This window comes from Heptranchias perlo, chromosome 27 (genome assembly GCF_035084215.1).
Source record: "Heptranchias perlo isolate sHepPer1 chromosome 27, sHepPer1.hap1, whole genome shotgun sequence".
Taxonomy (NCBI): Eukaryota; Metazoa; Chordata; class Chondrichthyes; order Hexanchiformes; family Hexanchidae; genus Heptranchias; species Heptranchias perlo.
Genome location: NC_090351.1, coordinates 39,780,823 through 39,797,405, shown reverse-complemented (window position 1 = coordinate 39,797,405; position 16,583 = coordinate 39,780,823). Strand labels below are relative to the sequence as shown.

General features: G+C 46.9%; 1 protein-coding gene across 4 annotated transcripts in view; it reads left to right on the top strand.

Annotated features, from left to right (window-relative positions):
• Window positions 1-16,583, top strand: part of LOC137344616 (protein PHTF1-like) — a 31,577-nt gene that overhangs the window by 6,546 nt on the left and 8,448 nt on the right. For 3 of the 4 annotated variants that reach the window (XM_068007727.1, XM_068007725.1, XM_068007724.1), the window contains exons 5-13: window positions 2,423-2,581; window positions 2,698-2,854; window positions 3,941-4,096; window positions 6,119-6,191; window positions 7,044-7,208; window positions 7,422-7,517; window positions 12,262-12,483; window positions 14,257-14,385; window positions 14,902-15,174. In XM_068007727.1, coding sequence (XP_067863828.1) covers window positions 2,423-2,581; window positions 2,698-2,854; window positions 3,941-4,096; window positions 6,119-6,191; window positions 7,044-7,208; window positions 7,422-7,517; window positions 12,262-12,483; window positions 14,257-14,385; window positions 14,902-15,174 — 1,430 coding nt within the window. Of the gene's footprint in view, window positions 1-2,422; window positions 2,582-2,697; window positions 2,855-3,940; window positions 4,097-5,258; window positions 5,329-6,118; window positions 6,192-7,043; window positions 7,209-7,421; window positions 7,518-12,261; window positions 12,484-14,256; window positions 14,386-14,901; window positions 15,175-16,583 lie in introns of those variants that run through there. The other variant, XM_068007728.1, reaches the window with a different exon arrangement.

The window sequence follows — 16,583 nt, the reverse complement described above, 5'->3', positions numbered from 1 at the left end:
ACCCTATCAAATCCTTTAATCATCTTAAAATGCTCTATTACTCCATCCTACAGTGCAGTGTATTTGAGCACGTGGAATTGGAGGTGACCTCGTGACATGGGTTGGTAATTGGTTGGGAGGCGGGAGAAAGAGAGCAGGGATAAAGGGAATGTTCTCTGATTGGCAGGATGTGACCAGTGGTGTTTCCCAGGGATCTACGCTGGGGCCTCAGCTGTTCACCATATTTATCAGTGTGTCGGCTCAAGGAATAGAGAGTTGTACATCTAAGTTTGCAGATGACATAAAGTTAGGAGGGAGTGTAAATGATGTGGATGGGAGCAAGAAGTTACAAAGGGACATGGACAGATTGTGAGTGGGGCAAAAACTGTGGCAGATGGTGTTCAATGAGGGAAATGTGAAGTCATCCACTTTGGATCTAACTAACACAACTTGGAATTTTAATGTAAGGAATCTTACAACACCAGGTTATAGTCCAACAAATTTATTTTAAAATCACAAGCTTTCGGAGATTATCTCCTTCGTCAGACGAAGGAGATAATCTCCGAAAGCTTGTGATTTTAAAATAAATTTGTTGGACTATAACCTGGTGTTGTAAGATTCCTCACATTTGTCCACCCCAGTCCATCACCGGCATCTCCACATCATGGAATTTTAATGGTGAGGGGCTAGGAGCTGTAGAGGAACAAAGGGATTTGGGTCTCCGTGTACACAAATCACTGAAAGCTAGTGCGCAGGTACAAAAAGTAATCAAAAAGGCTAATGGAATGTTGGCTTTTATCTCAAGGGGGCTGGAATACAAACGGGAGGAAGTGACGCTTCAGTTGTACAGAGCCTTGGTCAGACCCTACCTGGAGATACTGTGTTCAATTCTGGGCACCGCACCTCAGGAGGGATATATTGGCCTTGGAGGGGGTACAGCGCAGATTCACCAGAATAATACCAGGGCTTAAAGTGTTGAATTATGAGGACATAAGAAAAAGGAGCAGGAGTAGGCCATATGGCCCTCAAGCCTGCTCAGCCATCCAGTGGGATCATGGCTGATCTTCGCCCCCAACTCCACTTTCCTGCCCAATCCTCATATCCCTTGATTCCAAAAATCTATTGATCTCAGCCTTGAATATACTCAATGACTGAGCATCCGCTGCCCTTTGGGGTAGAGAATTCCAAAGATTCACAACCCTCTGAGTGAAGAAATTCCTCCTCATCTCAGTCCTAAATGGCCGACCCCTTATCCTGAGACTATGCCCTCTAGTTCTAGACTCTCCAGCCAGAGGAAGCAGCCTCTCAGCATCTACCCTCTCAAGCCCTCTCAGAATCTTTTATGTTTCAATGAGATCACCTCTCATTCTTCAAAACTCCAGAGAGTATAGGCCCATTCTACTCAATCTCTCCTCATAGGACAACCCTCTCATCCCAGGAATCAATCTAGTGAACCTTGGTTGCACCACCTCTAAAGCAAGTATATCCTTCCTTGGATAAGGAGACCAAAACTGTACACAGTACTCCAGATGTGGTCTCACCAGAGCCCTGTACAATTGCAGCAAGACTTCCTTACTCTTGTACTCCAACCCCCTTGTAATAAAAGACAGGTTATATAAACTTGACTCGTATTCCCTTGAGTTTGGAAGGTTGAGGGGTGACCTAATTGAGGTATTAAAAATTATTAAGAAATTCGATAGGGTAGATACAGAGAAACTATTTCCTCTGGTGGGGAGTCAAGAAAAGGCGGACACAATCTTAAAAGTAGAGCCAGGTCGTTCAGAGGTGATGTCAGGAAGCACTTTTTCACAGAGTTGTGGAAATCTGGAACTCTCAAAACAGGACATGGTGTGGGGGGGAAAGAGAAATGTTTTGAGGGGGTAAAACAGTTGCATTTTATTTGTTTTCTGGGAACCCAAGTCTTAGCAGATTAAATAATCATATTACATAGAATTTACACCACAAAAGCAGGCCATTCGGCCCAACTGGTCAATTCTGGTGTTTATGCTCCACACGAGCCTCCTCCCTCCCTACTTCATGTCACCCTATCAGCATAACCTTCTATTCCTTTCTCCCTCATTTACTTATCTAGCTTCCCCTTAAATGCATCTATGCTATTCGCCTCAATACTCCATATGGTAGCGAGTTCCACATTATTAGTGACTGCCTTATATTTATGACCCCTAGTTTTGGACCCCCCCCCCACACAAGTGGAAATGTTTTCTCTACGTCTACCCTATCAAACCCTTTCATAATTTTGAAGACCTCTATCAGGTCACCCCTCAGTCTTCTCTTTTCTACAGAAAAGAGCCCCAGCCTGTTCCGTCTTTCCAGATAGTTAGAACCCCCTCAGTTCTGGTATCGTCCTTGCAAATCTTTTTTGTTGCACCTTCTCCTCCAGTGTCTCTACATCCTTTTTTAATCAGTTGTGTTTTTTGTCTAGGTTCAACCTTTGTAAAAGCTAAACCCGAAAGTCCATGGACCTCTTTAGCGAGGAAGGGAATCGTGCGAGTTTTGTTCTTCCCGTTCTTCTGTCAGTGGTGGATCCAGGTAACCTCGCTGGGTACCTTCACGTGGCTGCTGCTCCTCTACCTCTTGGAAGGTGCGTTCCTAAACATTCTCGAAAATTAACCCACCCGTCGTAACTTCATTTGCACCTTGTAGCTGTTCTGTGAGAAGTGACACCGACTCTCTTGCCTTTTTTTTTTGTGTTTCAAGTGATTGCGATTGGCTTGTATTTCCTGGCACCGGTCCTGTACGTCAGTGAAATCATCAGCCCCATGGTTCTGATGTTGCTGCTGGGAACTGTCCACTGTCAGATAGTCTCGACCCAGAGACACACGGCTTCACCCTCGATCGGAGGCAGGCGCAGGAGGTGAGCTTTGTGACTGTAATTAACAATTTTACAAGTCCCAGTGACATGCAAAATTAACACATTTTAGTATGTATAAACCTTCCTGTAATTCCCAAATTCGATATATTAAAAAATCTTGAATGTGCGTGCACTTCTTGTCAGTTTTTTTCCATTATAAATTCCTGTCCGCATTTATAATGGTAATTGTCTATGTAAACTTGCTATGCTGCAGCATCGCCACTGGTGGGAGGGTGTAATTACAGCGTGACAAGTTTACATAGGCAGTTTCCATTATAAATGTTGACATAGGAACTTATAATAGAAATATATAAAAATAAGGACGGTATCTATGGCTTTAAAATGGGGACTGCATTATGTTTTCACACTGGTCTAGTTAGGGCCTAGGCAGCTGAAGGCATGGCTGGCAATAGTGGAGTGATTACAATCGGGGATGCGCAAGAGGCCGGAATTGGAGGAGTGCCGAGATTGCGGAGGTTTGTAAGGCTGGAGGAGGTTAGAGAAGGGGAGGCGAGAGACCATGGAGGGATTTGAACACAAGGATGAGAAATTTAAAATCTAATGAGAAATGATTGACTCGAAAGTGGGCTGCTGCGTCTGGGGGAGAATTAGCAATTGGATAACAACGAAGGAGCAAGGTGAACGTGTGGTGCCTTTAACATAGAAAAGAGACACTGGACAGCAGCGGGGAAAGTTAGGGGGCAGTGAGTGACAGTACAGCGGGGGTCAAAGGGTGAGGTTTCTGAGCAGGTGTTTTGAAGGTGAGGAGAGTTACAGCAAGGAGGAGGGATTAAGGGAGAGCGTTCCAGAGGGTGGAGTCAAGCCCGCTGAAGGCTCTGTCACTGGTGGAAGGTGGTGGGACACACAGGGAGGAGGTTGCAGATGTAACGAGGGGCTCGTGTGATGGATGCGGTTACTCCGATGTTTGATCCGGTGGGAGTGGGTGTGAAGGGAATGGACTCTGGAATCCCACGTGGCCTTTTAGTACCATGACCTGTTTATTCTTTCTCTGTTCCTAAGCCGGGATGGTTCTCTTGCCGAGCTTAGCCGACTAAAAGCCTGCTTCCGAATTATCTGTTTCCTCGTTAGGAAGTTACGCAGAGCGGGAAATCAGGAAGCACGCAAAGAAGGTGGCGGTTCACGGCCTGCGTGCGATGCCCACGCTGGAGAATCTTCACCACCAGGCTCCAGAACTTCAGTTAGTGATTTCTTCCGATTCGAATGGCCTACTTTCTTTCTACACAGGTACGGTCTGTGCAAACTCCATGACATGCAAACTTCCCAGCACAATACCGAGTGTCGTCCTCTCTGCTTTGTTAGCTGTGACTCAGTGGGTAGCACTATCGTCTCCAGAGTCAAAAGGTCATGGGTTCGAGTCCCCGCTCCAGAGGCTTGAGCCCATAATCCAGGCTGACACTCCCAGTGCCAGTACTGAGGGAGTGCTGCACTGTCAGAGGTGCCTTCTTTTGGATGAGGTGTTAAATCGAGGCCCCGTCTGCCCTCTCAGGTGGACATAAAAGATCCCACAGCCACTATTTGATGAACAGCAGGGAAGTTCTCCCCAGTGTCCTGGCCAATATTTATCCCTCAACCAATATCACTAAAAAGCAGATGATCTGGTCATTATCTCATTGCTGTTTGTGGGACCTTGCTGTGCGCCAGTTGGCTGCTGCGTTTCCTGCATTACGACAGTGACTACATTTAAAAAGTGCTTCATTGCTGTAAAGCGCTTTGGGACGTCCTGAGGTTGTAAAAGGCGCTATATAAATGCAAGTCTTTCTTTTCACTACAACTTTAGCAACAACTCACATTCATATTGCACCTTTTAATATAGAAAAAAGTCCCAAGATGCTTTATAGAGCAAAATAAAAATGGACACTGAGTCAAAGGAGATCTTGGGAGGGTTGACCAATGTCTCAGGCTGCCGATGGTGGGGTGGAGGCGTAAGAGGCCAGAATCGGAGGGTTCTAAGGCTGGAGATAGGGAGGGGCCAAGACCATGGAGGGATTTTAACACGACAATGAGAATTTTAAAATAGAGTCAGTGTTGATCAGTTGTCTGTTTTCAAAGCCAAAGAGCCCCAGTTCTTTGTAACTCAGTGGTTTAATGTCAGGGATCGGCCTGGTAGCACCTCTCTATGCTGCCTCCGGGACTTGAATGTGCCTCTTGTAACAGTGACCAGAACTGGACACAGTGCTCAAGGTGGGTCTGACCAGAACTGGACACAGTGCTCAAGGTGGGTCTGACCAGAACTGGACACAGTGCTCAAGGTGGGTCTGACCAGAACTGGACACAGTGCTCAAGGTGGGTCTGACCAAATCACTGTCCAGTTTGAGCATGAAGATTTCTAATTCATTCTTAACCCGTCCAGTGATGCAATTCAGCATTTAATGCACATTGTTTGTTGCAGCCCCACAGTGATTGGACATGTCATGGCTACCTCACTTGGTCCAATTCCAAGTGGGCAGAAATTCAAGGTTAGTAATGGGCAACACAGATGTTCTTTCACTCTGAGCATCCTTGAACTAGGAGTCTTTAACATCCCCCCACGCCCCCCCCCCCAACTCCCGGGAAACACCCTCACCCCCAGGAATTCCTTCTAGATTAGGCCCCAGCTGGAGTGTATTGTCCAATTCTGGGCCTCACACTTTAGAAAGGACGTCAAGGCCTTGGAGAGGGTGCAGAGGAGATTTACTAGGATGGTACCAGGGATGAGGGACTTCAGTTAGTCTCTAGTCTCAGGAGAGACTGGAGAAACTGAGGTGGTTTTCCTCAGAGCAGAGAAGCTTAAGGGGAGATTTAATAGAGGTGTTCAAAATCATGAGGGGTTTTGATAGAGTAAATAAGGAGAAACTGTTTGCACTGGCAGGAGGGTCGGTAACCAGAGGTCACAGATTTAAGATAATTGGTAAAAGAACCAGTCAAGAGATGAGATCTTTTTTAGGCAGCGAGTTGTTCTGATCTGGAATGCGCTGCCTGAAAGGGCGGTGGAAGCAGATTCAATAATAACTTTCAAAAGGAAATTGGATAAATACTTGAAGGGAGAAAATTTGCAGGACTATGGGGTAAAGAGCAGGGTGGGGGGAGTAGGATAGCTAATTGGATAGCTCTTTCAAAGAGCGGTCACAGGCACGATGGGTCGAATGGCCTCCTCTGTGCTGTATGATTCTATGAAATTCAGGGAATGCTGTTGAAATGTATTTTTGCGTTGCTCCATTTTATTCCCTAAAGTTTACACGTTTAACAAAGTACCTTGTCCTTCCTCAGGGCAACGCAGACAAGGAACCTGTCCAGGAAAGTTGGCCGATGTGTCCCAGGTCCAGGGCCCAACAATGGGAGAGTAAGTCTCCTCTCAGTATCTGTAAAGGTTTGATGGCAGCAATGGGTGGGAAGAAGTTTCTTAGTAAGTGTAAAATGTAGGGTGGGATGGTGGGGACACAGTTGGAAAATTACTAAGGACATAGGAGCAGGAGGAGGCCATTCAGCCCCTCAAGCCTGTTCTGCCATTCAGTTAGATCATGGCTGATCTGCACCTCAACTCCATTTTCCCGCCTTAGGCTCAAATCCCTTGATACCTTCACTTGTAGATTGGTTAATGGTATATAGATTAATCTGCAGATTGGTTAATGGTACAGGATTAATCTGCAGATTGGTTAATGGAACAGGATTAATCTGCAGATTGGTTAATGGAACAGGATTAATCTGCAGATTGGTTAATGGTACAGGATTAATCTGCAGATTGGTTAATGGTACAGGATTAATCTGCAGATTGGTTAATGGAACAGGATTAATCTGCAGATTGGTTAATGGAACAGGATTAATCTGCAGATTGGTTAATGGAACAGGATTAATCTGCAGATTGGTTAATGGAACAGGATTAATCTGCAGATTGGTTAATGGAACAGGATTAATCTGCAGATTGGTTAATGGAACAGGATTAATCTGCAGATTGGTTAATGGTACAGGATTAATCTGCAGATTGGTTAATGGTACAGGATTAATCTGCAGATTTGTTAATGGTATTTGGGGTAATCATGCTGCCTGCTCACTCCTAGTTACAAATGTTTTAAGGGTTAAAAAAATAAAATTGCGAATCTTGGGAGGAGCTCAGCTCATTGTCCCGAGCTGCTTGGAGTTTCGGAAGTTTGTGCTGGGAAATAACTGGTTTTAAAAACCTGTGCCATGTTTTCAGGATGCTCAGCATCGAGCTGCAAATCAGGGCTCAGACGAGAATTCTAGTGAGGACACGGAGAGTCATTCGCGGCTGTTAGACCAGCAAAGCTTGGAGGCAACTTTGAGCAACTGCACGTTACGACTCAGGAAAAACGCACGGGGAAAACCCCCCGGCCCGGCAGAGGTACCTTGGGTATTTATTCTCTTTCACTTACTTACGCCTGTAATTTCACTTCAGTGACGGTGAAAGCTACATCTCCACAAATATTCCTGCTCAAATCAATCCCCGCCCCGAATCGCAGACTGCACAGTGATATTAGAAATGTGACAGAGCGAGGAGCACACTGCAGTTTACACTGGGTCCCAGCTTAGCTAATGCTGTCACTTTCCCGTGTAGTTACAGGTCGGGGAAAGAATTCCGAGATGGGAGACTCCAAAACGAGACTCTGACAGTTTGGTGGACTCTGAGATTGAAACTGCCGCCCCGAACCAGGTATGAACAGCAACAGTGGGATCATCAGAGTTCCCGGGACGGGTTGGGCCTGGCCAGGTGGCCTGAGATTGAATCCCAGTCACATGTGGGTGTTTGCCTCTCGTAGCCTGGTCATTGTAGGGAGTGGGAGAGATGAGGAGGTAAAACTACTCTGGGAAAGGGACCCTTTTGGGTCAAATGCTCCACGAGTCAGTGGGTGACAGCAGCTGTGCCTGCGGAGATGTATAAAGGTTGAAGTCCACTCCTGACGGTCTGCATCTGGGCAGGACTGGAACCAATGTCCTAGGGGGAGTGTTTCCTAGTGCTGTTGGGGAGGGTTTAAACTAATGTGGCAGGGGGATGGGAACCGATGCAGGAAGTCAGTGGGAAATAAAGTGGTGACAGAAACAAAAGGCAGTAAGGGAGAGTGTATAGAACATGACCGGACAGATGGTCTGAGAAAGCAGGGCAAAGACCAAGGGAAGTCTAGATTAAACTGCATTTATTTCAATGCAAGAAGTCTGATGGGCAAGGCAGATGAACTCAGGGCATGGATGGGTACATGGGACTGGGATGTTATAGCTATTACTGAAACATGGCTAAGGGAGGGGCAGGACTGGCAGCTCAATGTTCCAGGGTACAGATGCTATAGGAAAGATAGAGCAGGAGGTAAGAGAGGAGGGGGAGTTGCGTTCTTGATTAGGGAGAACATCACGGCAGTAGTGAGAGGGGATATATCCGAGGGTTCGCCCACTGAGTCTATATGGGTAGAACTGAAAAATAAGAAGGGAGAGATCACTTTGATAGGATTGTACTACAGACCCCCAAATAGTCAACGGGAAATTGAGGAGCAAATATGTAAGGAGATTACAGACAGCTGCAAGAAAAATAGGGTGGTAATAGTAGGGGACTTTAACTTTCCCAACATTGACTGGGACAGCCATAGCATTAGGGGCTTGGATGGAGAGAAATTTGTTGAGTGTATTCAGGAGGAATTTCTCATTCAGTATGTGGATGGCCCGACTAGAGAGGGGGCAAAACTTGACCTCCTCTTGGGAAATAAGGAAGGGCAGGTGACAGAAGTGTTAGTGAGGGATCACTTTGGGACCAGTGATCATAATTCCATTAGTTTTAAGATAGCTATGGAGAAGGATAGGTCTGGCCCAAAAGTTAAAATTCTAAATTGGGGAAAGGCCAATTTTGATGGTATTAGACAGGAACTTTCAGAAGTTGATTGGGAGAGTCTGTTGGCGGGCAAAGGGACGTCTGGTAAGTGGGAGGCTTTCAAAGGTGTGTTAACCAGGGTTCAGGGTAAGCACATTCCTTATAAAGTGAAGGGCAAGGCTGGTAGAAGTAGGGAACCTTGGATGACTCGGGAGATTGAGGCCCTAGTCAAAAAGAAGAAGGAGGCATATGACATGCATAGGCAGCTGGGATCAAGTGGATCGCTTGAAGAGTATAGAGATTGCTGGAGTAGAGTTAAGAGAGAAATCAGGAGGGCAAAAAGGGGACATGAGATTGCTTTGGCAGATAAGGCAAAGGAGAATCCAAAGAGCTTTTACAAATACATAAAGGGCAAAAGAGTAACTAGGGAGAGAGTAGGGCCTCTTAAGGATCAACAAGGTCATCTATGTGCGGAACCACAAGAGATGGGTGAGATCCTGAATGAATATTTCACATCGGTATTTACGGTTGAGAAAGGCATGGATGTTAGGGAACTTGGGGAAATAAATAGTGATGTCTTGAGGAGTGTACATATTACAGAGAGGGAGGTGCTGGAAGTCTTAATGCGCATCAAGGTAGATAAATCTCCGGGACCTGATGAAATGTATCCCAGGACGTTATGGGAGGTTAGGGAGGAAATTGCGGGTCCCCTAGCAGAGATATTTGAATCATCCACCGCTACAGGTGAGGTGCCTGAAGATTGGAGGGTAGCAAATGTTGTGCCTTTGTTTAAGAAGGGCGGCAGGGAAAAGCCTGGGAACTACAGACCGGTGAGCCTGACATCTGTAATGGGTAAGTTGTTAGAGGGTATTCTGAGGGACAGGATCTACAGGCATTTGGAGAGGCAGGGACTAATTAAGAACAGTCAGCATGGTTTTGTGAGAGGAAAATCATGTCTCACGAATTTGATTGAGTTTTTTGAAGGGGTAACCAAGAAGATAGATGGGGGCTGTGCAGTAGACGTGGTCTACATGGACTTCAGCAAAGCCTTTGACAAGGTACCGCATGGTAGGTTGTTACATAAGGTTAAATCTCACTGGATCCAAGGTGAGGTAGCCAATTGGATACAAAATTGGCTTGACGACAGAAGACAGAGGGTGGTTGTCGAGGGTTGTTTTTCAAACTGGATGCCTGTGACCAGCGGTGTGCCTCAGGGATCGGTGCTGGGTCCGCTGTTATTTGTTATTTATATTAATGATTTGGATGAGAATTTAGGAGGCATGGTTAGTAAGTGTGCAGATGACACCAAGATTGGTGGCATTGTGGACAGTGAAGAAGGTTATCTAGGATTGCAACGGGATCTTGATAAATTGGGCCAGTGGGCCGATGAATGGCAGATGGAGTTTAATTTAGATAAATGTGAGGTGATGCATTTTGGTAGATCGAATCGGGCCAGGACCTACTCCGTTAATGGTAGGGCGTTGGGGAGAGTTATGAACAAAGAGATCTAGGAGTACAGGTTCATAGCTCCTTGAAAGTGGAGTCACAGGTGGATAGGGTGGTGAAGAAGGCATTCGGCATGCTTGGTTTCATTGGTCAGAACATTGAATGCAGGAGTTGGGATGTCTTGTTGAAGTTGGACAGGGCATTGGTGAGGCCACACTTGGAGTACTGTGTACAGTTCTGGTCACCCTATTATAGAAAGGATATTATTAAACTAGAAAGAGTGCAGAAAAGATTTACTAGGATGCTACCGGGACTTGATGGTTTGACTTATAGGGAGAGGTTAGACAGACTGGGACTTTTTTCCCTGGAGAGTAGGAGGTTAAGGGGTGATCTTATAGAAGTCTATAAAATAATGAGGGGCATAGATAAGGTAGATAGTCAAAATCTTTTCCCAAAGGTAGGGGAGTCTATAACGAGGGGGCATAGATTTAAGGTGAGAGGGGAGAGATACAAAAGGGTCCAGAGGGGCAATTTTTTCACTCAAAGGGTGGTGAGTGTCTGGAACGAGCTGCCAGAGGCAGTAGTAGAGGCGGGTACAATTTTGTCTTTTAAAAAGCATTTGGACAGTTACATGGGTAAGATGAGTATAGAGGGATATGGGCCAAGTGCAGGCAATTGGGACTAGCTTAGTGGTATAAACTGGGCGACATGGACATGTTGGGCCGAAGGGCCTGTTTCCATGTTGTAACTTCTATGATTCTATGACTGAGAGGGTTAACCTGCTGGTGCATGTGACAGCAGTTGTCGACACTGTTAGTATGTAATAGGTCCATAGTATGAGGAGGTGAGAGCAGGTCTGTATTAAACTATAGTGAGACCCAGAGTAATATTTGATCCAGTTTTATGAGGGCTGGGCACAAATAAGGATAATCCTGGAGTCTAAAGGGATTAATTACACTATTTTCTAGACTCCATATTACAAAAAGGATATAGAGGCACTGGAAAAGGTGCAAAAAAAGATTTACAAGAATGATACCAGAACTGAGAGGTTATAACTATCAGGAAAGATTGAACAGGCTGGGGCTCATTTCTCCAGAAAAGACAAGGTGAGGAGTGACCTGATAGAGTTCTTTAAGATTATGAAAGGGTTTGATAGGGTAGACGTAGAGAAGATGTTTCCACTTGTGGGGGAGACCAGAACTAGGGGCCATCAATATAAGATAATCACTAATAAATCCAATAGGGAATTCAGGAGAAACTTCTTTAACCAGAGAGTGGTGAGAATGTGGAACTCGCTACCACAAGGAGTAGTTGAGGAGATTTGCATAGATGCATTTAAGGGGAAGCTAGATAAACACGAGGGAGAAAGGAATAGAAGGATATGCTGATAGGGTGAGATGAATTAGGGAGGGAGGAGGCTCGTGTGGAGCATAAACACCAGTATAGACCTGTTGGGCCAAATGGCCTGTTTCTGTGCTGTAAATACTACCTAATTTTGAGATTTCTGCTGGCCCAGCACTGGTTTCCTGTTCTGCTCCCTGGTCTCCTGCGCTCTCAGGCTGCTGCACAAACCTGTTCAGTTTTCCTAAACTCAGTCTATCTCAGTGCAGTATTAATACTGTGATCACCTCCTGCAGTACTTTCCAGCACTAGTGTCCCGCTCCTCCCTCCCTCCCTCACTCCAACTCCTGGTCAATGTGCAGGACAGTCAGCCCAAGACCAGGAGTCCGACAGCCCTTGTTGCTGTGCACTTCTGTAACCTGCCAGTGGGAGGCAGCGCTGGGAATAAGATTTCCTATGCTGTTGATAAATCCCATGGACGCTATTGAATAAAGAGCAGTGAGTTCTCCTGGGGCCCTGGCTCCTATCCCTCAACCAAAACTGCCAAAAACATGTTTGACTGGCCATTTATCTTGCTGTTTGTGGGATCTTGCTTTGTACAAAATGGATGCCACCTTGACCCATATACAAGTAATAAACGTAAGTCTTTCTGACAACCTGAATAGCATCCAGTTACGGGTAACTGAAACAGTAATTGCTTCCAGTTCTGGTCATTGTGCTGAATCGACAGGCTCGTGTGGACTGCGGGATATCTTCACAGGAACAGACAGCCTCTCGTTATTTACATTTTTTTTTTCCTTTCCATTTCTTTCAGGACAGCTCCAAGTCCTACGTGAACTTCAGCTCCCTGAGCTGCAGTACCTCCCGGCAGGACTCGGAGAGCAGTCGACACGGGTCCGAGACCGAGGACATGCTGTGGGACGATCTTCTGAACGGCCCCCGGTGCCACTCGTCCTACACCAGCGACAGCGAGTGCGAACACGTGCAGAAAGTTCCTCCGCAGAAGAAAGAGCCCAAGGATGAGGTGCTCCAACAGGTGGGCTTTGCTGATTGGCGAGCATCCGATAGCTCTTTCAAAGAGCTGGCATGGGCGCGATGGGCCAAATGGCCTCCTTCCGTGCTGTATGATTCTATGAGACCTGCACCCGACCGGTTTACAGTCGATGTAATTCTTGGTTACCTGACTCTAAACTCTCAACAGTAAGCCTCGCTGACACCAGTGGGATACAGAACCGGGAGAGGGGAGAGGGGAGAGGGGAGAGGGGAGAGGGGAGAGGGGAGAGGGGAGAGGGGAGAGGGGAGAGGGGGTCCTTAAGTTGGAACGCACGGTGACCACTGCGTGACACAAAGTGTTGGACATGCACACACTGGTGTTGAGTCAACCTCCTTCCATCTATTGTTCACAGCAACATCCTTCCAGTCAGACGATTACCAGACAGTTGAGCAGACGGAGCAGACTTTATTCATACAGCATGGGTGATCAGTCAATACAGTACAAGAGTAGCATTTGGGTTTCTCTTTCTCCAGCTACCTAACTTAGCCCTGGGAACTCTCCTCCCTGAATAATCCTAGTTGTTTACTTTAAAAGTACATTTCACCGATAAGTAGACCGTCGGACTGCCAACTCCCCTTCTAACCCCTCCGCGATTAACCACCTCCAAACTTCATGATTGTCTCGCGTTAACGCTGATACTTTTTCTTGTTTCAAGCGGTTTCTGCTTTTCACCCCTGTGCTCGCTGACCTACATTGGCTCCCGGTCCGGCAATGCCTCGAATTTAAAATTCTCATCCTTGTTTTCAAATCCCTTCATGGCCTCACTGCTCCCTGTCTCTAACCTCCTCCAGCCCTACAACCCTCCGAGATCTCTGCGCTCCTCCAATTCTGGCCTCTTGTACATCCCCGATTTTAATTGCTCCACCATTGGCGGCCGTGTCTTCAGCTGTCCAGGCCCGTAGCTCTGGAATCCCCTCCCTAAACCTCTCCACCTCTCCTCCTTTAAGACGGTCCTTAAAACCTACCTCTCCTGTCCTAATATCTCCTTATGTGGCTCAGTGTCAAATTTTTGTCTGATTTATGCTCCCTTGCAGCACCTTGGGACATTTTGCTATGTTAAAGACACTATATAAATGCAACGTGTTGTTTAGAGGCTGCCCCTATAATCGTACAGGTAATGAATGCCTTTCCAGGTGGCTGCTCTTTCAGCCGGTTTGATGCTGTGTTGTGTAAAGGACCGACTTTTTTTCTGGCTGCCCTCCGGCCTGATGCTGGACCAGGAAAAGTCACTGTCCAGATCCAGGAGCATCAGTACTCCGGGGAGGACTGGCCTGTACCTCCTGGCTATTGGGATTGGGGTCTTCTATTTTTCCCGCGGGGAAAGTCGGGGGGGTGGGGAGATGGGACCTCTGGTGAGTGGAGGCGGGTCATAACACCTTATCTCACCAGGTGCCCCCTCCCACTGCAGGCGTGGGCCCAGATCTGTCCCTCCTCTCCCCCCACCTCCCAAAAAAAATCCCCAGGGCACATATAACCGGCAGAAATCAGATGAAACGGATCTGCGCCCCTTATTCCTAACTTTTGTGCCCAGGGAAATTAGTGTTCCTGGGGGCAAAGGTCAGCCTGAGATCAAAGGTCAGGGATAGTTCCCCATAGAACCTCTGTTGCGACTCCAATGGGGAGAGCTGTGTGTACCCCCACTTGTGACAGATACCTCACTAACGTTTAGGGTTTTCTGTCTGTTACTGGCCCTGCTTCATTTCAGTGACTTGTCGTTTTGTAATTTGAACTGAATTTATTTATTTTTTATTTCAGAACCACTTGCACTGGCTGTACAGTTCCAACCCAAGCTCCGAGAGAGTGAGCGCCATAATCTGGGAAGGGAACGACTGTAAGAAGTTCGACATGTCCGTCCTGGAGATTAGCGGGATGATCATGAAGCGGGTGCTTATCCAGACACAAAACTGGCGATCGGCACAGTGAAGCGACGAGTGTCTGAAAGTAGCTCGCAGGCTAATTTCTGTTAGGGACAGACGTGGGACTGGGGCCAGGGTTCGGGGGGGTTACTGGGGGAGACGGTTCGGGGGGGTTACTGGGGGAGACGGTTCGGGGGGGGTTACTGGGGGAGACGATTCGGGGGGGTTACTGGGGGAGACGGTTCGGGGGGGTTACTGGGGGAGACGGTTCAGGGGGGGTTACTGGGGGAGACGGTTCGGGGGGGTTACTGGGGGAGACGGTTCGGGGGGGTTACTGGGGGAGACGGTTCGGGGGGGTTACTGGGGTAGACGGTTCGGGGGGGTTACTGGGGGAGACGGTTTTGGGGGGTAAGGTATTTTTATGTAACTTTCCCCGTGCCATTTCACCCCTTTTTCTTTTCTTTTTTATTCTGTTCGGAGTTTCACGAGCTTATTGTGGTTCTTCTTCTCACTCGTTTTATATTTTCTACCGATTCCTCAACAGGCCAGCACCTTTGAGCAGCAGAATGGCTACCGCCTCCTGGGGTACTTGGTGACTGCAGTCCTGACCCTCTTACCCTTCGCGTTCCGCCTTTTCCAACAGAAAGACCTGGAGCAGCTGGCATCGTCCTCCGTCGCAGAGTTACTGACCATTGCCTGTGGCGCGAAACCTGACGGCCCGCTCGTCGCCCTGGTTCTCATCAACGCCATGGAACGGTTTTGTCTGATGTGGATGTTTTTCTTTGTCCTGTGTGTGGCGGAGAGAACGTACAAGCAGGTGAGGGTCTAACACCAGCCCTCTGCCCACCAGGACAATCTCCAAAACGGTTTCTAATCGTTTTGGTGAATTGATCACGTCTGGACAGTGGTGTACACCAGCCTCACACTGAATGCGATCCCTTAGCTAAATTTGTGGGTTTAAGCCCCACTTAGGACTTCGGCTCATAATCTGGCATTCCTCTCTCTCACTCCCTTATTTTGACTCAATGGTCAATGCCGCATGTTATCTCCTATATCGTGACGGTTTATTTTAGCCATTAATCACCAATGTGGAACCTTATCGAAAGCATTGTGAAAATTCAAGCACAACATTAACTGTAGTCTCCACCCTCTCCATCCAAATTACTGTCATGATTCATGCTCACTACAGATATATATTTTCTGGTGCCCGACACGCTCCCACAGGTAAACCAAAACATGACCTTATGCATAAAACACTTGACCTGCTCATTGATCACACTGCTGTTTGTGGGATCTTGCTGTGCACAAATTGGCTGCCGCGTTTCCTACATTACAACAGTGACCACGCTTCTAAAGAACTGCATCGGTTGTAAAGCGCTTTGGGACGCCCTGAGGTTGTGAAAGGGGCTATATAAATGCAAGTCTGTCTGTCTTTATGAAGTAAACTGAGGTAGCAAGATTTGTTTTGTTATTACAGTACACACTGGAAATCGTAAAGCCCCCGTCTCTCTGAATGACAGATAAGACTGATGGAGAGATCTCAGACTCCCAACTGAAAATCAGATTTATTAAGAATTTCAATTAAACAGAAGCAAATGCAAGCACAGCAGATTTCACTAGATTACAGAACTTTATATAACTTGTACTGCCTAATTAAAAACAATCAAAGCCCCAACGGATGTCATTGGTAAGAAGCTTAGTTTGGCCCCGGTGCCCGTGATCAAGAGGGTTTATTCCAGAGTGGATGCTTCAGGGGCACTAGTCTCAAATCATTAGACACCTGGTGAAGTAGGAATAACAAAAGATTTGTTGCAGCTGGACACAGTTGCGTCCCCCTCTCAATGGGTGGAAAATCCTGAAGAGGTTGTACCCAAATTTATGATCGGCTTCTGACCCACTAAACTCTTCCGTCAGGAACTCTTCCGTCAGGTGCAGAGAGAGAAATTCACCCCCCCCCCGAGTCCCATAAGAAATTTTTAAAAAATTCATTCTTGGGACGTGGGCTTCGCTGGCAAGGCCGGCATTTGTTGCCCCGAGAAGGTGGTGACACAACTGAGTGACTGCAGAGGGCAGTTAAATGTCATCCATGTTGGTGTGGGACTGGAGTCACGTGTAAGAAAGACTTGCATTTATATAGCGCCTTTCATGACCTCAGGGCGCCCCAAAGCGGTTGACAGCCAATGAAGTACTTTTGAAGTGTAGTCACTGTTGTAATGTAGGAAATGC